Source organism: Amblyomma mixtum, chromosome 5, assembly GCF_055824585.1.
Source record: "Amblyomma mixtum isolate Tamu chromosome 5, ASM5582458v1, whole genome shotgun sequence".
Lineage (NCBI taxonomy): Eukaryota > Metazoa > Arthropoda > Arachnida > Ixodida > Ixodidae > Amblyomma > Amblyomma mixtum.
The window spans coordinates 98,921,430-98,943,308 of record NC_143016.1 but is presented as its reverse complement, the minus strand read 5'-3'; the positions used below and the strand labels follow the sequence as shown (position 1 = coordinate 98,943,308).

General features: G+C 44.5%; 1 protein-coding gene across 10 annotated transcripts in view; it reads left to right on the top strand.

The window, feature by feature from the left end:
• The window catches only part of polybromo (protein), an 82,155-nt gene that overhangs the window by 441 nt on the left and 59,835 nt on the right, over nucleotides 1–21,879 (top strand). For 6 of the 10 annotated variants that reach the window (XM_089545684.1, XM_089545682.1, XM_089545678.1 and 3 more), the window contains exons 2-6: nucleotides 181–259; nucleotides 870–967; nucleotides 5,303–5,454; nucleotides 6,974–7,089; nucleotides 9,117–9,257. In XM_089545684.1, the coding sequence (XP_089401810.1) occupies nucleotides 191–259; nucleotides 870–967; nucleotides 5,303–5,454; nucleotides 6,974–7,089; nucleotides 9,117–9,257 (576 nt within the window). In that variant the 5' untranslated portion in view covers nucleotides 181–190. Of the gene's footprint in view, nucleotides 1–180; nucleotides 260–869; nucleotides 968–5,302; nucleotides 5,455–6,969; nucleotides 7,090–9,116; nucleotides 9,258–21,879 lie in introns of all 10 variants that reach the window. The other 4 variants (XM_089545679.1, XM_089545676.1, XM_089545677.1 and 1 more) reach the window with 4 other exon arrangements.

The following is a 21,879-nucleotide window of genomic DNA, read 5'->3' as shown; positions in this document are numbered from 1 at the left end:
GACCAAGTTCGCTTACGGTTAAAAGAAAGAGAACTGAACGGGCGCAGCGCTGATTTAAATTGTGCCGGGAGGTAACTGCCCGTAGCTGACTCTACCTGGTGTTCAGAGGAAGTGGACAAGTAACGAACTACCTGCCCTTATTTTTAGTTTTGGTGCCACTCACGCGTCGGTCGTTTGCAGTGCAGGGACCATGCCGAAACGCAAGAAAGCAGACGATGACCGCGCCGACGACAGGAAGCGCAGCAGAGTTCTTGATTTGGTGAGTCCAGCATTTCGCGCAATTGGAGAAACGACTGTAACCGTGTTCCCAAGTTTTCTTAATGGGACAGCTGCATCGCGTGAGAGCGAACGAAGAGTTTCGCGTGGACTGTTACGTGTTAAAGCAGTTCAGTTGAAACTTTCGCATTGCCTCGAAACTTGTTCTAAACGATAGGCGGGATACGTATATGTCGCCGTACAAAGCAAAAGCCACGTTATTACACCCATGGAAGACTCTTGAGTCGCCACGTAATAAGATATACCTTGCTAAAGTGTGTAGCTGTGTTGGCTTGAATAACACCACCTCAGGAGCAAGAAACAAAAATGGCGAAATAAACCGTAGATTAAAGACGACGGAGGTGGACTGTGCGGTGCAGGGTAGCATTAAATGGCTGCAATTATCAGCGCCTGGCGATGTTAAAACTTGTAAAAACAGTGGGCTCAGCTTTATGCGTCCGAGTATGATAGTGCGATTAGATTTTGCCATAATACTGCTATTTTGTTAGTGTTTAGTTTATTTGTAACCTTATGCAGCATGTAACTTGGAACCAAGCACAAATTTTCAGTGTTCAAAACAGGGATAAAAATTTCCTTGTTTGCTATGCTTGCAGTCAGAAATGCTCCAGTCACTGTATAGTGCCTTGCAAAATTGCAAGGCAGAAGATGGGCATCTTCTTTGCGAAAACTTCCTTCGAACACCGAAGAAAAGGTAATGAACCCCTATTCATTTGTTCGTCTTGGTTTGAGTGTGATATGTGTGATGGGACAGCTGCGAAATTCAAGAAGGCTGGGCAGCTGGTTTGGTGGGCACTGTGTGCATCCACTGGGAAAGCTCCGGAAATATATGCTCACAGTGCTGAAAGTGAGTGCTTGTCCCATTGTTTGCTAGGCAGTTGTACACCATTTGTTCTATCTGCCTGCTTACAGTTAAGTGCTAACCACATGAGGCGATAATTCGTGGCGACATGCCGTATGATGCTATCGGGTGATGGGCTGGCTACCGGCAAAACTCTGTCGCTCATTGCGTCGCTTAGTTTCTGGGTTTGCAGAAAACTTCGCCCGTTGCCCGGTAGCAGCTCGCGAGACTAGCCAGTAGTAGAAGGCATTGGAGATACGTAACTTCCAATCTAGCTATTTTGCGAGCGAAGTTTGCTTTTCTAATGCGGTTTCAGTGAAGAAGCTGCCATCAAGGACCATCCTGTTGACGCTCGCTTCGTCGTGAGTACACACTAGATTAGGCGCTGTCGTGAGCCATGTATCGAAACAGCTCAGTGAAATCCTGCGAGGAGTAATGCAACAAGAAAGGATGCCGCATTTGTCTTGGTCACTTTTTACTAGTTAGAGAACTACAAAATATAGTTTAGTGCCACTGCGCTATTCCCCTTAGAAAAATGCAGTGTATTATCAGAAAATGATTTTCATCATTTTTGTTAATCCTTATGCTGTTCAGTCTTAAAAACAGGGTACTAATGTAGTTATACTTTGCTGATAACATGAGGCGACTGAACGTTGAAGCGGGCGGCAACCACTGCTGTAATGAAAACGTGCCGCTGTATTGTCAAGTCTTGTGGGTTCGCGCATGTGTGCCAGCTGTATGGGACGACAGCCATCGCTGAGGATATCGCCTCATGCAGTTACCGCTTTATGTTCTTTGTGTAATGTGTGCCACTCTGCATGATGGTGACATAGTAGACTAAGTGAATGGGTGTCTCACTGGAGCCTTTAAAGTACTTCTGGAACACTGCCTTGCATCTGTACAGTTACTATAAGAAGGAAGTGGCAAGCTTAGTTCTTACAAAGATGGTGGCACTGTTTTTTCACTATAACAGGGATTTTAGTTTTTTGGCTTTTAAGGGACATCAGATTGAGCAAGCAGTAAAGCATAGTGTTTTCCACAGGAAAAGTGCAATCGGTCGGCTTAAAAATTAATTGTAACGAAAACAACATTTCATACTGAAGGAGTAGTCTGTCCAGTCTTAGTATTTATGGCAGATCTAGATCATGATATAAACTGACTGGAGAATAACAGATAGAGTGCATTTACTTGTATCCCTGAAAAGGAAACTATACTATCTATATGATATACACTCGAATGCTGTCCTAAGTATTCAGAACTTGTGAAAGCTATAAATGAGGCTAAGCATAGCTCAAACTAATGATGGAAAAGAAAACAAAGTTGCTAAATACAAGTATGTACATGAAAGTTCCCGGCTGCATGATGTTAGTTGAGGCGTTTTTAAAGGATATGTTTTCCTAGATGAGGGAGCAATGGCAGTGAGATGGTGATTCCATTTTTGAATGTTCATGGCATAAAAGAATGAGGGGCAGTTCTTGAATTGCATGTTTCAGTGCCCACTTTATTAAGATGGTTGATGTAGGGAGAAATATAATGAAACTAAAGGATGAGTTTATCATGCATTGTTGGAGGGTAATATGGTTTATGGAGTAAATTTGTCGTTTACAGTAAAATACTTTTAAACCTTTTGGCTTGCTCCCACTGTGGTAGCTCAGTGACTGAGGTACTTGGCTGTTGAGTGCGAATTTTCAGTTTGATCCACGTTGCGGCAACGACATTTTAGTGGAGAAGAAATGTGGCTATGCCCATGAATTGAGGTTTCAGTGCACTTTTCAGAACCTCAGGCGGTTGAAATTAATTCTTAGCCCTCCAGTACCGTTTCATTTTGTAAAAACGCGACCATTGACCATCCGTTTGTCTGGCACTTCTACTGTCTGTACAGTTACATATGTTTTTGTATGAATGTGCAGGGAAAGAATTTAAAAGCGACTACATAGTTTTTTGTGCTCTCTAGGATGTTGGCCTCAACATAGTGTGTGACATTTAAAGGGCAACTGCAGCAATTTTTTAAGAATTCCGCGATATTCAAGTATTCAAATCTATGTAGGCTGTAGGTAAAGCATGCCAAGTGTTTTTGCACTAGCATTTAAAATAGTGACGTAATCGGCGATTGAATTTCGCGCTTCTCCTCAATGCACCAGAGGAGTGCAGAGAAATTCAGCGTGACATCACGGAAGGTATGATTTCAAATTACCGCTGTCGTCAGACACACCCTGCCCTGACGCGCTAGACGCCGCCAAACAACTTTGGGCAGGGTTCGCCTTTGGTGGCGTTGGTTTTTTTCCTTTGAAGCAGGCGTTTGTGCTTTGGAAATGTACTGATACCTTTGATGACGTTATCATGCGCCCCCCACTTGGCGTTGTGTGCTGCGGAGAAGCTTGAAGGGCATCCGGATTTTAATCGGCGCTTACTTCACTATTTCAGGTGCTAGCCCAAAAAGACTTCGCATGCCTTACCTGCAAGTTGCACACATTCGACCCTCTTAAGCTCATTGATTTCTAAAAGCTATGCAGTTTCCCTTTAAAGGGCAACTGCGGCGATTTTTCGATGTGCATCGATTGAAATGAAATTTTAAGTCTGTATTCTTTATGATAGTCTGATGACTCATGTAAAATTTCGCACCTGAAACCGGCGTAGTTTTCCCGCAAGCGAATTTTGAAGAAAAGCGCTCCTCGACGCCAGCTGACGCGAGTGGCACCCACTGACCGAGCAACTTCTACAGGCCACCCTGTTCTGTGACGTCACTGGCGGGGCGGCGTGTCAAGCTGGTTGGGCGCGCGCTGGCGCTGGTAGTGCAGGGGAAAACTGAAAATTGGTTTTGAGGAAAGTAAATGACGCAGTAATGGACACCCGAGCCGCGACGTAAGGGTCTAGTAAGGGAGGAGTGAAAGAAGAAAGGAAGAAAGAGGTCCATAGTGGAGCTCTCCGGAATTATTTCGACCACCTGTGCAATTTCGCGCCATCTCAACGTGCCTAGCTGATGTGATGTGTACGCCGGAGTGATGGGTCACGGCAACTTCTGTTGTGCTGTGGGGTGCACAAATTCTTGATCTGTGACAACGGCCGTGATCTAGCATAGGTTTCCTAGCGATAAGAACCTTCGCGACAAGTTGGTGAGAGCTGTTCGCCGTGTAAACTGGTCTCCGAGGAAGCATTCCCGCTTGTGCTCGGAACATTTCGCGCCAGATTGCTATGAAGACAGCGTGTACTTCAAAGAGAGCTTTGGACTCGCTAAGGCTTCGTTTAACTGGCGCTTGAAGGCATATTCTGTGCCAACGTTATTCTAGTACAACCGTCTATCGCAGCGGCCAGCTGAACGAAGCGCGGCCGTCAAGAATAAGCGGTATGTTGGATTGTAGAACTGTAGCTGGCGTGAACTCACTTCCAAAAGCTCGCCGTCGAGATAAAGCTTCGCAGAGAGGACTGTTCGTGGTGCATGCCCCTGTAAGGACGTTGTGCACCGCGGCAATGTTCCGGCAGCAGACTCTTTCATCAGGCTCGGTCGGCCGGCACTGGCCACACGAACAGCTGTCGGCGGGATCATCTCATTAACTTTAGTTCTGACGACTCTGTCACAAATGCATGCATGAGAAATGACTCAAGTAATCACTTCTCCGAGTTCAGACCGTCCCCGTGCTGCAGGTGACGCGGCCTGTGGTGTGACTCGGCTGGCTGGCGCGGCGGTGAATCATACCTGAAAGGCGACTCGTCCAGTCCAAAATCGTCGAATGAGTAGTCTTCTAAAGACTCGCTGGTCTCGGAAAAGCTGTCCTCCGCGCTTTCAGTCATGTCGACAGCGCGGCTCAGGGTAGTTGCGATATCTTCGGGGACCTCACAGCGTGGCGAACCCGCTCGTGACGTCACAGTCAATACCGCACGAAGGCACCTCCCCGGTTTCGGTTTTGCGGTTTCGGTTTTGAGTTTTGCGTTTTTTGCTGTTTAAAAATTATTTTACGGTTGCTTTTGAAAACCTTGTATCGTACACATTACAGGAGGTTCTTAGGAACACAAAACAGCCATTAACTTAAAATGGCTGAAAAATCGCCGGAGTTGCCCTTTAAAGTGCAGTGTCAGTGTTGTCGCTGCCTTATCCTCTGCCTTTATTCCCCTGCTGTTTTGTGCAAGTCGTGTGCACTTTTGTGAAACAGATTCCTTTTTTTTTGTTCAACCCCTGTTTCTTTGTGCCAGAAGCCAGGCGGATTACTACGAGGTGGTGACCAACCCCATTGATATGCTTCGGATTCACCAGAAGATCAAGACCGAAGAGTACACTGACTTAGAGCAGATGACCAGTGATGTTGCCCTCATGGTGTCCAATGCAAAAGCCTACTACAAGGCATGTTCCATCTTCTGCATGCTGCCTGTCACTTCTTTTTTTTTTTTTTTCATTGCTGGAATGGAATGTGCCGTGCTTGGTGGAAGCCGCGTGAAAGGCAAATGAAAAGCAGACATCACTGTTTTTCTGCTTGTACCTGTGGGACATTGGGATGGTATAGACATATCATAAGGATGGTACGTGCACGCTATTGGGACGGTGTATGTGCGATCTCATGCTGTCATGTGCCTCGAATTGTTAGTTTTGGTATTGCTTGCTCACTCTGAAACTTCTAAAGAGGTTTGGATTCTATGAGCAAGCGCTGCATGAGGGTCATGTGCTGGTCATCATGATCCAAGTATCAACACTTAACGGGAAGTTAAGCAGAAAGGCTACTTGGGATCTCCGCGGCGGTGCTGGCAATCTTTTTTGCCACCTGTCATGTTGTCACATGGTTATAACCGGGGGTTGGACTTTTCGGTTTAAGCTGAAAAGAAAAAAATGATAATTTTCTCAATTAAACACGAAAAAAGTAAGCCAGATTCTCAAAAAATAAAGTCCAACCTCTAATTATATTTGGAGCCCACTTTTTTTTCTGTCAGCAAGGGGCACGAGTTGCAGAGTCGACTTATATGCAGCAGTATATTGTACACATTCCATGTTGCGACTTTTGTAGTGTTTTTAGGATGTGTTCATGAAATCTTCGCGTAATTTGCGCACCCCCTTTTTTGAAGAAACCTTAATTTTAGGAAATAAAGTGCGCAAATTATGCGAGTAAATACGGTATTCACTCTAGAGAATTTACTCTTTATCATGCACAGAATCTACTGAAGCTCAGCCGCTAATATTGTCAAAATATTATCGTAATAATTCGCTCTTGCCATAGCTTGCCGTCCCCGTTAGCTCAGTTGGTAGAGCGACTGCTCCGGTGAAGCGGTGGTCCCGGGTTCGAACCCCGGAGCAGGACGAATTTTTCTTTAACTGCGAAGTTTCTGAGAAAGCTGTATAGCTTTCCTTTGTAGCCGTATGGCTGCGCTTGGGTGGATGTCAATGAGTAATTACTCCCTTATTACAAATCTACTCCACCTTGGGGGATTCCCCTAAACATTTGACTAATATTATCGTGTTTCATTAGTTTCCGACTATACATGTGGAGCAGTATTTCATCAGTGCTGGGACGATGGCTGATTCAGCCTTGGCACTTTCTCCACCAAACCATGCACTTCAAATTCTACTGATGAAGCAATATTTAGATGGAGCAGTCCCTGCACGGTTTTGGGATTTTGTTGGCATGTTAAAAATGCATTACCAGCTACCCTACTTTGCTATGTTGAACAGTACGTCGTAAGCTAAGACGCAGAGGAGATGCAGTTTAAGACTGCCCTCATCAGTGTTGTTGCACTTTGCTGTGCAAGGAAGTGTTTTCTGAGGCCTTATGCCACGTTCTTCCTTCTGTAAAAGCGTGATGCCTACCTGAATTGTGCGTACTACTATACTGAATTTTGTTGTCCTTTCGTGGCCACTGCTGTTGCTTCTGCAGGAAGACACTCAGGCCTACCGCGATGCTTGCGACCTCTGGCAAGGCTTTGACTCTGCAAAAGCAGCCCTGCTGGCAGCCAACGCCAGGGCGGAAGAACAGGACGATGAGGACATGGAGAAGGTGAAGAGTGGAATGCTTCATTATTGAAACGCACACACAAGTGAGAGTGTAGACAAATGGCTATGAGGCCTTAAAGGGGCTGCGAAACACTGCTTGGGGGGATACCGGCTATACTTCAGGTGGGTTCTTTATGTCACACAGATGCTGACCTAAAAAGAATTACAGGAATCGATGCACAGGAACGGGAGTTATTCAGTGGAGAAGTTTGAAAATACAAGCAAACAAAACGCTGCCCTCAACTGGATTTTGGCGGGGCTTCCCACTCCTATTTCGCTCTCCCAATGACGGCGCCTGGCGCAACCAATCAAAACAGCCAGCCAGAGCATGTCGCGGAAGTTTGCACTCCATGGTTGCCTGCTCCCTGTAACTCGTTTTTGCTGAGACTGGCAACGTCGTTTCCATGCCAGAGCGCTCCTGGTGGTGTATTTTTATTTTACTTGCTTTGCAGGGCTTTTATCTAAGACAAACAAGTTGTTTTTGTTGATCTAATATAAAACGCAGACAGGTGCAAAATGTGTCTATTTATTCACACAATTTGCAGTATATTTACTCTTTGTCCGATCATCAAGCGCGCGAGGTGATGTCATATCCGCTGCTAAAATCCCGCCACTGTGTGGCGACACCATCAGAGCTGTGAAGTTGTTTTTGGGAGGACATTACAATATTAAAAAACGGAATATATGCGGTATTACCGACGCTAATAGCACCATTATAACTCACTGTATGCAATCAACAGGCAAAACAGTTAACTAAGATTGGGTTTCTGGGCTCCTTTAAACCATCCCATGAGACAAGTTATGGCCTCGACAGATCTGCAGTCACTGTGCCATCATCGCGTCTGTCGAGCGTCTGAAATATGGATTGGGCACGGATTATGGCTCTGCACTCTCCATTCGGCATGAAGCCAAGTGAAGTAGCGTGGAGTCAGGAATCTTCTAGTTTTTCTAGTTGCGTTTTCAAGCAAGTTGAGTTAAAAATAAAACTCTTATTAGCGGAAAAGCACCTGGTGACAGCTGTAGAAGTGATGTGACTTGTAGTTTTCAATTGAACGGATTTGTCTACACTTCCGTAATTGCTTCTGAGGCTTTCCAGCTTTGACATCAGTAAGCATCAAACATATACTGATCATTCATTTCAGTAGGCATTGAACATCTACTGGTGATTCATTTCAGTGGATCTCTGGTCGGAATCGCTTGCATTTTCACTCTTCTTGCAGTGTTCTGTTATTTGATTACCACTGTATGCTCTGGAGAGTGGGAGTTTTTGGAAATAAAACAAGGCTGAACCTAGTTTAGCAGAGCTGGTATCTGCAGGTATTTTTGCCATGGCTGACTGCTACTATATATAGTATGGATTCACGCCCTTCTTTTTTATTTTAACTCTTGGAAGATAGGTCATGATTGTGCATCATTTGTTTCTGCGATCTGGCATTGATGACCAATATGGTGTTTAGTATGATGTTCTATTTGCGTTTGCACAGCGCAGTGCACTTTTTTGTTTCAGTTTGTTATATCCCTGCGCTTGTCTCAGTTTTTGATCAGTGCTCTTAACATATTGTTACGGGGTAGTACAATATTTCCTTTGAATTTTGACCTTTTTGGGATCAGTTCAAAATCATTGGCTGTTGTCGTGTGGTGTGTTCGGCAGTGCAGTAATGCTTGCAGCAAAACATTATTATCATCATTTGTTTGCATTTTCTTCATGGGGTGCACTTCTCATCACTGCCACCTTATGCATGGGGTGTTTTTCTTCTCGTGACAATGACTGGAGATCACATTGAGTTTGCCATGTGAGCGGATTGTTTCCGGAAACTTCAGGTTTGGCCTTTGATGCCTCAGGTGTGACACCACCGCTCGAAGCAGTGAGGCCTGCTACAGCTTCATTTCATTCACTTTTTGGAGCCGGCGTAATGTCACCTCTAGGCATTCCGTTTGTAACATTTACTTTGCTGAGAAGGTTGGTGCTCTGCCACTAGACAGGTGTAAGATAGTGAGAGAACTGACACCTCCCGCCTGCCTCCGTTGCAGGGACCACAGACACCCACAGCAGGCCAGGCTGAGTCATCGGAAGAAGAACACTACGAGGAGCTTTTCACCTCCGTGATGACAGCCACGGATGCCGAGGGTCGCTGCATCAGCTCCATGTTTCAGCTGCTCCCTTCCAGATCGGTAATGTGCTGACTGCCTCCTGAAATGCTCGCTTTGCTGCATGGCATCTCAGCAGACTGGGGAACTGAGCTGACTATCGCTGTTACCGTGGAAATGAGCCATTTTTGCAAACATGCACTTTTTCCCTGTGACTGTCGCAGGCAGAAGTGTACCTTCACGAAGCCAGATACCGTTCTTTGCATTTTTACCCGTGCTGTAACTTCCCTTACTTCACCCGGTTCCGGTAGCCCTGTGCTTCTAAACCTAACTTCAATGTTTGTGTGTTTCCTGGGAGCAAAACTGTGCAGTGTGTGATTGTGTGTGGGCTGAGCTGTACTACGTTGTGCACCTGTTTCGTCGAGTAGCCTCTGTTTTACTTTTTAGTAATGAAAACCTTGACTATTGTGGCTGCAAAATACACCGAGTTAAGCATTTTTTTTTAGCTTAGAAAACAATGAAGTTTATTTCAGAACTTAAAAATTTTAGCCTTAGCTTGCGTGATGAATAGATGCCTCTATGAGTTGGTTATCTTTGCGCTTCCCTTGAAACGCATTCCCAAAAGATTTAAGTCTGCCGTTATCAGGTTATGAAAGGGCCTCAGTGCCTTGACTGACATTCAGGTCCTTGCAAAGGCACATTTACCCATATTTATGACGCCAAGCCTGGACACCTGGACACCTTTCACAAGCATCCCCCGTGGGCTTCTGTGGTGTGAGCATATTGCTGTGTCAAGAGTAAGAAAATTGGTCAATTATTGTGCACCTCATTGTAATGTCAAAGGGTCCTGTCGCTCATCAAGGGAGAACCTAATCTAAAAAACTGGGCTTTAGTATCTGGATTTAAATCATCAGACACACTGTGAAGACACTTTGGTTTGAAAAGTAAGGGTTGGTCTAAAATTTGGCTTGGCTATTAAGTGCTGTAATAAGGGCGCTAGTGAAAATCCCTGCATTAGTGAGATTACAAAAGCATACATATTTCTTTGGATGACATAATGAAGCGTGCATCATGATAATGCTGTGATCCAGTCATACTGGTATTAACAGCTCCATATACAGAACATGTAAATTCTAGTTTGAGCTGTAGTGCTCGGGGCCTGAAGTTGTGTGAACAGAAATTAAGTTATGATACTAGAATGTAGTCATATACTTACCAGTAGGGGTGCGAATAGTGGTTTTTTGATTCGAAGCGAATTCGAAGCGAATAGCGATTTTCTTCGAATAATTTCGAAGCGAATAGTTCGAATAGTACTTCTGGCACTAAAAAGAGGCTGAGTGACAGTAGGCATTTCCAAAACCATTTATTTTCCCAACACACGATGCCATTACACACTGTGCTGAGGCTTTATTTAAAACCACACTTCAAAATTTTAACACCTAGAGTGAAGAACAATTTTTACTGGCAATTTATACTGGAAGAACAATTTTTACATTCCCAGACTTGCATTCCCTCGAGCAAGAATGGAAACGGCTGTACAAAACGCGCGCCGCAAGCGAAACGTCATTCGCACCGCTCGCGCGTCCTGGCAAAATTGTCCCCGGTAGTACCTCCCCACCGAGCAGCACTCAGCATCGCGCTTCCATCAAGAATGCTCTCAGCCTCCAACGTATCGGAGTGCCCGAGTTGCGGCGACGGAGTTCGGCGGCACACCACCGAAGATGGCTCAATGCCCTGGTTACGGCGGCGTTCCGTTCCCATCAACGCGCAAGCAGTCAATAGCAAGAAAAGACGCCAGTCGTAGATGCCGAGTAGATGCCGAGCGTTAACGGCAGTAATCCTCCACGGGTGCACAATAAGCTTAGCGTTATCACACGCTAAAGGCGCCCTTCCCATTGACGTAAGTATACACTTCGGCGACATCCGAGTCCCCGCGCTGCCGCTGAATTTTTCGCGCCTCCGCCGGTAATATGATGGCTTGCTTGAAAGCTGCCGAGAACGGTCGCTCATGTTCCGTACGCATGATTCGTCACCTGACTGGGTGAAGCGATAGCGCGGTAGGGCTGCGTGTTTATCTTCGCATCCGTCCTATCTGGTAATCTTTTCCGCAACTCTAACGGAAAAAAAAATCGAGAGGCGGTGGAGCGGGCGCGGCTTCGGTGCTTATCTAGAGAGGCGGTGGAGCGGGCGCGGCTTCGGTGCTTATCTGATTTTGCAGCCAGCGTCCGCCGCGGCGGACGCGGTTGTTGCGTTGTGTGACCCGCGTCTTTTTTCGTTTTTCTTTCTTTCCTCTTATCTTTGAACTCTCCTCTATCTGCACGTGGCAGCGGTGGTGGCTCGGCGCGAGCCAGTAGGCAGGCCCGTGCACTTTCCTTTTCATCCTTCGCTCAGTCGCAACAACAACAACAACAGTAAACTGAGGTTTCTTGTTTTGAAGCTTAGACGACTGATGGCTGTGCTCTTCCTTCTTTGCGTCTGCCTCGACACAGTGGCAGCGACGCGGCTTATGGCAGCCTTAGTGCGGAGGCTCGGAGACGGCCAGAACGCAGGATCTTCTGCAAGAGCGTGTCGCCCTCACCTTTATTTCGTTTGTAGCTGGGTTGCACCTCGACCTGGTTGTGATTCGTGTATTGACTGATCCCCGGGCGTTGAAAGCGCGATAAAAAAAAGCCATCTATGCGGCAATACTCGGAACTTAAACCACATAAAGCAAGCGGGCAAGCGCCCCAGAAACACTATTCGCGCGAGGCGAATACTTCGAAATTTCGAATACCGAGAATTCGGTTCGAAGCGAATATCGAATACCGTGCTATTCGATCGAATATTCGAAATTATCGAATATTCGCACACCCCTACTTACCAGTACTAATTCTGTTCTGGACTTGCCTGTGTGAAATGTTGCATGTGATTTACTGCGAACATTTCATAAAGAAAGGAAAGGATGCTTATGTAGTATCATTTAATGGTATTGGAAAGACAGAAGTGTCAGGTCGGGAGCTGCCTGTTGCATTATTTTATTCTCATTGGTTAAACTCGCATCTAAGTGATTTTGTTGATGACAGACCGTATAATGCGAATTTCACAATTACGACTGAACTGTTCAGAGTGGAAGGAATAATTGTGGCAGGTAAATCATACAATTCTATAAAAGTAGCTGTCCCAAGAACAAGATATTACAGTTGATCATGTTTACAACAGTGACAAGAAAAAACAATTGCACAGTTTTTAGAATTCGACAGGCTTGAATTGGTCGATGTGTGAAACTTGCAAGTAAAGCATGCAAAGTCCTTCTGGCTAAGTTTTGGCATCTACAGAATATGGTGGCACATCATGTCTTATGTTACTCAATTACTGCCTAAAGTTGTCGCTGTTCACCAGCACCTGGGTACTCAACAGCCGAACTCGGGCATTCCCAAGTTCACGTAAAAACGCGGCCGTTCCTTCAAAGCACCTCAGATTTTCGAATTAACGCAGCTTGTGTTACCTACCAGCTCAGATTATGTGGTAAAATATACCTTAGAAATTGCGGGACCACAGATTTTCTATGAATTATCTGGGATTTCAAGTTAACCAATATTGAATTATCGAGGTTTTGTTGTATAAATCCTAGGAACAAACCATCTTGATGCAGCTTATCTTGCTTATAGCAGATGCATTTGTAATGAATGCTCAGTTAAAAGGCATCGGAACTATCACAATGCGTATTAGGGCTCTGGCACTGAGTTAGCAGATGGAGCAAACATCTGTACACATGAAACTTAGGCTGCTGCGGTGGCTCAGTGGTTGTGGTGCTTAGCTGCTGACCTGAAAGACGCAGGTTTGATCTCAGCCACGGCAGTCGAATTTCGATGGAGGTGAAATTTTAGAGGCGCATGTACTGTGCGATATCAGTGCACATTAAAGACCCCCAGGTGGTCGAAATTTTCGGAGCCCTTCACTACGGCGTCCCTCATAGCCCGAGTTGCTTTGGGACTGAGTGAACTAGCGGGCTCAACAGTTTCACATGCTGAGGCATGCTACACAGTCATGGTCTTTTAGTGTAGACATACATGAAGTTTGTTAACTTTCATGAGAGGAACATGGCAAGGATGTGGGTTACATAAAAGCGTGAAAAACATGAAAGTAAGTCTAGTCCATGTGCACAGCATCAACCTGGCTGCAAGATTACTACTCTGAGGCCTTTTCATGGGAGAAGGCTACTATGTGGCATGAAAAAAAAAAAGAAGAGGAGTGGGGCATCCAAAACTAAAACTATGCCTCCTTCCTTTGAAACACAGGACCCTGCGTATCTCTTTATGGCAGATCTTGCATGAAGAAATTGTGTCATGCACCTCAACTGAACTGCGGGAAACCTCTCATATCTTGTCCTGTATATACACAGCACAACCAGCAAAGGTGTTGGGGAAGTGCTCTCGTGGAGCCCAAATGGCCTGGAAACCCTATTTCAGTTTCTTTTTTTTTTTTTTTTTTGTTGGCCAATGCACGCAGTTCAGAAGAGAAGTACTATGTGGTGAGAATGAATGACTGACTGAGCTCGAGTGCCTGGATCTACCAGTTAAAAAAAAAAAAAAAGACCGGTATATTAGAGCATTCTTAGATATCACGGTGCTCTGTACAAAAACGGAAATTTCAAGGCACTGCTGCGTGTGGAATCTTCCAGCCTGGCAAGAACTATGAATTGTGGGTAGGCTCGCTAGTGCTGCGCGATCTGACGTCTGAGGTCTTTGAACACAATACCATTTTGTTTCCGCTTGCATAAGTATTATGAGAATTGTTCAGTGAACGTTGGGTAGATGCCCTCCTGTGTGTCAAATAAATGTAGTCTCATGACGGGGCTAAAATTCATTTTAACTGAATGACTGCCTGCAGTTTTTAAATTGGGTTTCGAAGCATATTTTTCTTTCAGCCTATTGTTTCAGCAGTGTTTCCTTTCGAGCTCCTCACTTATGGTGGTCTCATGCCTGGCTTTCTAAGCATCTGTGTGATCTTAAACACCGTGGTAATTTACGGCACATTTGTTAATTTCAATTGTGGATAAGCCGGACAGATTTACAGGCCTTGTCATGTCTATCTTAAAAGAAGGGCACTGTTGCCTCTGCATAGCAGAGAGAAAATTAATATAAATTAATTGAAGGAAATTTTGGGGAAGCTTTTGTTTTGAAATGAAAGTTTACGATTGCAGCCTACAACTTTCTGCTACATGAATCGTAAGGCATGTCTTTGCACTTGCTTTGCAACTAACCAAGCTAGGAATTAATTGCTGCAGAGTGTTATACAGGGTCTGTTCTGAAAGTAGTAGGACTCATTTTTTTAAACAAAATTTATTCAAGAGAATAGTACAAACGATTACAATTTTTCAAGGTAGACCCCTTCCGCACCTACTCACTGCTGCTAATGAGTTTTACAATTTTCGTACGCCTCCAGGAACGCCTGGACCGGAATGCTGTTTAGCTCCCTCGTCACGGCCTGTTGAACCACCTCTACCGATCCGTGATGTTTCCCCTCGAGCGTCGATTTTATTGTCGGGAATAGAAAAAAGTCTGGCAGGGCCAAGTCGAGGCTGTAGGGGGGCTGAGACAGCGTTGCCGCCTTGTGCGGGACAAAAAATCGGGGTCCTCATTCAGATGACGAAGAAGATCCTACCGGTTGGCCTTTTCCTCCTCTGACAACACTCCCGGCACCAACTTCGCGCACGCTTTCCTCATGGGTAAGTTTTCTGTCACGATCCCAAAAACTTGGGTTTGAGGAATGCTCAAGTCATCAGCAATCATTCTGATAGATCACTGTTAAGTAAATGTTTCCCTCGCTACACATTTTCGTTGGTCTTGCTGGTCGAAGGGCGTCTGAAGCGGTCATCTTCCTCCACTCTTTCCTTACCTTCTCGGAAAAGCTTGTGCCTATCAAAAACACCTGATCTACCCATGGAAGCGTCACCGTAGGCCTCCTTAATCATGTTGTGAGTCTCTTTGCCCGTTTTACCAAGATTTACTCAAAATTTGATCGCGTATCGCTGATGCAGTAAACGCTCGACGATTCTGCGTGACGAGATGTTTCGACAGGGGTTCACAGTACAAGCGACCTCCTCTTTTTAACGGCCGAGAGCCTACTGCCGATTTTCCCCAGCATTCCCAATATCCCCCTTCAACGATCCTGCACGCGCAGACCACCTCTCGTCCGCCTGTTCGCCCAGGAAAAAACCAGTCCTACTAGTACTTTCAGAACAGACCATGTATATGCACTTTGAGAACAGTAAGCTGTAAGCAAGTGAAGTGTCATGCATATTTTTCTCAGGCTTTGCGTTGAATCTGAATTGTCTTTTATGGTCTACTCTGGCTTTGCATAATTGAATTCAATAAGTCATGGAATTAATAAGCTGCCAAAAAGGAAATGAATGGGTACCTTTAGAAGTGCAAGTTGCTTTTTTTTTTGTTAGCTTTTTCCGACAACCTTTGAACTGGTGTTTTAAATATTAGATATCGTGTTCAAATTTTACTTTTTTCCAATGTTTGGCAGTTACAGTAGAACCCTGCTATAGTGAACCCGGTTATAGTAAAAACTTGGATATAGTAAAGTGAAGTTGCATTCCCATTTCGCCTTCCATAGATGACTATACAGGTGCAGTCAAAAGTAAATGGAAGGCAATATTCACAAAAAAATTTAATCATTGGCTCCCCAATTCATGCATCCTTGAATACATATGTGCAGCCTGATTGTGATTTTGCGAATTGCACTGTGCACCAACAAGCATGGACCACTATGCAGTAGATTTAAAGAAATTAAATTTTTTTGACAAAGTCGCCTTCCATTTACTTTTGACTGCACCTGTACATTTTTTTCTTTCAGTTATAGTAAAGATTTTTTCAAAGAAACGGATATAGTAAAGAGTGTCTGACCGTGACGACGTACTTCCCGCGGAATGATGGCATCGCGGCACGCGCAAAGTCTAGGATCACAAGGCGTATGTATACCGAATATACAATAAAACGGCGCTCTTTGAGGTGACCTCACCACCAAGCTTAAAAGCCGCGCAGAGAAGCCAACTTTTTTTGAAGATGTTGAGGCCGTGAGGCAAAGTGCGCGGCGCATACGGAAAAAGTAAAGCTGGCTACAAACGTAGAAAGAAGGCAGCGCTGGTCGCGGAGAAAGGAAAGCCAGTAAAAGTGCAGTGAGGAATAGGAAAGGGAAGAAAAGGGCGTGGTAGTAAGACAGCACGAAGCACAGGGAAGCGGCACTGTGTAGGCGGTTTTGCCGTGCTTCACATTAAGAGTAGTATGTAAGCTATTTCTAAGTGTTTTTTATAAACCAACACTTCATGCTTAGTAAGCAGCCAAAGAGCATAGTCAGAGCCATGCCAAAACCAACAACTGATGTAGTAGTAAAAACCCTGGTATAGTAAAGGCTCTTGCTGGTCCAAGCTACTTCACTATAGAGGGGTTCTACTGTATTTGAATGGAATTCAAGTTGAGCTGACTTTTCGTCGTTTTAATATCTCTAACAGTTATGAGAAATGAAGCTTCATTGAACTGTAGCAAGCAGCACTATATACTCATTTCCTTTGGGGCTCTGTTTTTTTTTTTATTTACTGCCAGTTTCAAAGTTTGTTATCTAAAGCATGAAAACAGCCGCCTGAACTACATCTGGGTAGTCACTTAAGTTTGCACCAGGAAAATATTTTCGCTAGAAATGCACTGTGGGGAAGCAAGTCTGTTGTAATATTTTCTGGTATCTACAGTTGAACTTATTGTAGCGTGACTTGAGACGATAAATGAAAGCATCCTGTGAAGCATGTGACAGATGTTTACTAGGTAACTGCAGAAACAGTTATTCCTTCCTGCATGCCTTTTGTTCCGCAAGTTACTGACAGCAGCACCACTTAACACCTACGGCCGCCGTGATGGCTCAGTGGTTATGGCGTTTGGCTGCTGACCTGAAAGATGCAGGTTCGATCCCGGCCACTGAGGTTGAATTTTGACGGAGGCGAAATTCTAGAAGCCCGTGTACTGTGCGATGTCAGTGCACGTTAAAGAACCCCAGGGGGTCTAAATTTCCGGAGCCCTTCACTACGGCATCCCTCATTCATGTATTTTGTTTTTGGAAATACAGAAACTTGTTTCACTGTTGCAGTCAAACCAAAATATGTAGTGAGCTTGGCCAAATTGGCAGTTCTTTGCTTTGTATCACTGAAATTTCGATAAATCAAAATTTAGCTTTCGCTTACAAAAAGGTAGAAAGGTTGACAGACTGTTTTCAGGATGCCTAACTCTCCCTTTTTTGGAAGAGTTTGTTACTTTTACTCGCAGTACTGGCTTGGGAGCGGTGGCAATTGGCTGCTGAGCACAAGTTTGCATGTATGATCCCAGGTGCGGCGGCCACACTTCTGCAGGGGTAAATTGCAAAAACTTCAGTAAACCCCCTTTAACTTTGTGTCATTGAAACAGTGAAAAATTTCTAGATAAACATAGTTTTGAGATTTTCGAAGCACCCACATTTTCGAGATATACTGATTGTGCATTGTCCAAATTTAAGCCGTCTAACTTTGCTCTTTAATGCAAACTCCACAATGAAAACTGAGCACTCGGTTACGGTGAAACGGGGTGCTGTGTAGGGAAGCGGCAGCACAACATTTATGGCTGGCAAAGGACAAGCGAGCTCTCAGCGCATGTGTGCATTGATAACTCGCCGACGGACCAGATAATGACACTACCCTCCACCACGGACCAGATAATGACACTACCCTCCACCACGGACCTGATAATGACACTACCCTCCGCCACGGACCAGATAATGACACTACCCTCCGCCACGGACCAGATAATGACACTACCCTCCACCACGGACCAGATAATGACACTACCCTCCACCACGGATCAGATAATGACACTACCCTCCACCATGGACCAGATAATGACACTACCCTCCACCACGGACCAGATAATGACACTACCCTCCACCACGGACCAGATAATGACACTACCCTCCACCACGGACCAGATAATGACACTACCCTCCACCACGGACCAGATAATGACACTACCCTTGCGAGAAGGGGTGGGGAATTGGAGGTGTTTGTTCTGCATGCCCCCTCTCTCTCGGTCTGCCCGGCTTTTGTTGCCCTGGGATGTAGACCCCCGTTCTCAATCCAAGCGTCAAGGCCAGCAGTGGAGGCAGCACACGTCGGCATCTGGCAGTTGGCGGCGAAATCGCGGGAGGTACAAAGTGACATGCATCACAGCGTGCCAGCACGGATTTGCTGATTGGTTCACGACGTGACTGCGCAAAGTGCTGGTTGTATATTTCGCCTGCCAGCTTTTCAAGATAACCCAACTTCATTACAAGAACCGTTCAAGATATTCAGTGACAGACACATGGTGCCTCTTACATGGCATGAAAATATTTTAACTTGACTGACAGTTAGAGATATGTGAGTTCAGGATAACAAGGGTTTGCTGTACTTAGATTTTTTTATGCATGTGAAAGAATCCCAGGTGGTTGAAATTAATGTGGAGCATTCTACTACAGTGTACTATACAGTGTTTCTCGTAGCACATAGTGTTGCTTTGGTCTGTTTGTTAATTAGTTTGTTGTGGCTTCTCTTCTGAGTGAGAGTGACTCCGTGCGAGAACAATATAAGATAAACTGCATTTTTGTTTTGCTGCATGTCGGAATATATACAGCCTTTGTCAGCTTCGAGCCGAGAGTGGGTTATGCATCCCCAGTAATCCAGATCCTTTGAAGGTAAGAGGAACGCTGTTTCTCCCCTCTCCAAAGGTTAGCACTTCCGTGGACGCTACATGGATCCTCCTACATGGTATAGAAGCAGGCTCCTCTGAACTCGAAAACTTTTGACAAAGGCTGTACATTTCCTTCTGCATCTGTCCCCCAGTATTGCGTTTCTTCCTTTATGATGGATTTCCACCTTAAAAATTGTTTTGTAAAGATTGCAGTTAACCACACCTTCGTAGGAACTCAATGTTTTTATTGCCTTTTTCCATGACCGAAGGTGGAAGCTTCTCTGAAGTTTTCAACTGAAAGCTGAACCGGTAAAATCTTAGTGCGCTTTCATCGCTTTGACCTTGTAGCATCATATAGGAGCATGCTCCGAGAATATGTCCGTGGGACAGCTAATGCTAACGACATCAATATTAAATACTTTTCTGTTATCATTCAGCAACAGCAACGTAGCAGGAGCCAAGGGTCTAGAACCCAGCATAACTCGAAGCAGTAATGCTGTCTATTGGCTGGGATAAATCGACTGATGTCGAGTTTACTTTGCTTATTGAGCTGCATGGCTGGTCACAAAAGAAGTTCAGGAAGACAAATGACAACCATCATCATCATCAGCTTGACTACACCCACTGCAGGGCAAAGGCCTCTCCCATGTCTCTCCAATTTACCCTGTCATTTGCCAGTTGCGGCCACAAAGCTTAGTCTGATGACGAATGCATTATGGGTCATTGAATGTTGGCGCAGTGAGAGATTTCGCTGTGAAGTTGATTTTTGCGTCACTTAGAACAATATTTTTTTGTTGCAGTGGCACTGTTATCTTTTCAATGAGGAAGACAAATTGTATATTTACTCTCTGTATTTTATGTGGTTATGTGGAAACATATTTAAGCATTTGCATGAAAATAAAGATTAAAATTTATTTTTTTTCATTGCGGCGAATAGTTTTCACTCAGTTGAAGGAGCGAGCACAAACCACTGAACGAAAAGTTACAAACAGGTGGGCTGTGTCTCTATAAGTTGCTGAGAAAAGTGTACCAGAATGTGTCGTAAGTTATTTGGAAAGAATAGGACTTGCCCTCTCTGCTTAAGTGCACACTGCAAGTGTGTTTCATTGCAATGATTTTGATAGCAGTGCAGAAAATACGCTACAAACTGACTTCTGGTCATTTTATGTACCTTTTTTTGATGTCACTGTTTGCAAAAACCGAAACTCTTGGTGACAACAGTGCTTTAATAGACTATTTAAAGCAGGTTGAAGCATATCTTTTTTCAATTTTGCCATTCCTAAGGGTTGCACGCTAACACAAGGTTAGAGAGAAAATTCAGAGCCTCAAAAGACTACCCCTTAGGCAGGAGCTCTGAAACAGTCAGGAACAGTGCCACCACCTTTGTGAGCATTGCTGCATTTTTGATAACAAGCAAAGATGATAAAAAGCTGTTCAAAGACCATTGCATTGGCTGCTTTGGGAGCGGTGGCTGCTGCGGACGCCAGATATATTTTGGGGAGCGCAATTTCGGAAGTGTTTTTTTTTTGCTTACTGGTGATTTGAAGACATCAACTTATAAAGGTGAACAGGGGCTTGCAGCATCTCTGGGCCTTTTCTCTTGCGTGCCGCATGCTTTTAAGGGCATGCGCACAACATCATCCGCTGCTTTGCCTGTTAACGCTTGCTTGTTAGTCTTCATGGACATCAGGATAAGTGGAGAAAAAATTGTCACCGCTTTTCTCAGCTGACTGTAAGGATGGCTCACAGTATGAGTGAAAGCACCATCCGCTTATCACTACTGGTAATCTGGAAAACATGACCATGATGAAGGCAGTGATGCAGCTGATGCAGGAAATACAAAATCACCAGTCTTCAAGCTCTTTTTTGCTACTGCTGCTTATTATTGCAAGATCCAAGCTTTCCTGCTCTTTTCTTTTTTTTTTGCCGTCATGTTGTGCATTGTTTGTGATAATATTTTCAGGGCGGCTTTTCATTCTGAGAAGCGCCGTAAGAGAATGACGTTATATTAATCATCATCGTGGTATACTGTACGAAGCAAAAAACTGTATCCCGATGAAGATTTGGTCGCAGTCATGATGTTAGTTGAGTTTCAACTGTGTGCCAGGAGGAGTATTTTCTGGCTGCATTGTCATCTGCAGTGTAAATAAAGCTAAGCTGATTATTCACGCAGTTTGAACTTTTGAGGTTATACTAAGTGACAAAAGGTGTCCACTTTGTGAAATCATGTAAACGTTGGTCAATGAATAGCTGTGTTTTTTTTCTGTACAGTGAGATGCCCAAGTTTGTTCTCTGGTAATCAACAGCAAAATAAAAGTCGTAGAGCCGCTGTAAGTCACCAGTAAGGAGCAGTTTCCTCGCTAAGTCTGATGTTTGTTCGAGAGTCTTGATTAAGAAGTTGACTCTAATGGCAGGGTGAGCCTGCATGCCTGGACTAGCTTTTGTGTCCAATTCTAATATGCATGCTTATGTTGGCCTATCTCCTGCAAGTGAGTATGTTGAAACACGAGGTGTATAATCCAAACTAACTGCCTGTGCTTGGTATGTTTGCTCCTGCAGTGTCAATTTGCCAACAAATGTTTCTCGCCCACCATATTCTCCAGCATTGGTGTCTTGTAGACTGTTCCGTGACAAGTTAGGGACAGAGCAGATTTTCTGTAGGTTTTGAAGCGACTGTACTACACTAGGTGGTCCATGTAAAGACTATGAGTCTCGCTTAGGAAAATATATTTCAAGATTTCAACCAAGTTTTGATTGTATGATTATGTAAGTTCTAATTCTTGGGAAATATCCAGTTCTTTTCATGCAGTGCATAGTAGCTTTTGTCTAATACCATCTGAAATAGATTTTTTTAGAATCTCGATCCTGATGATCTGATGATTCATTAGTAATACCACTCCATATTAATAATTTGGGGAGCAATGTGTGTTGTGAGTAGTTATCACTGTCAACGCAGGCTTCTTTGGCTCTAGAAT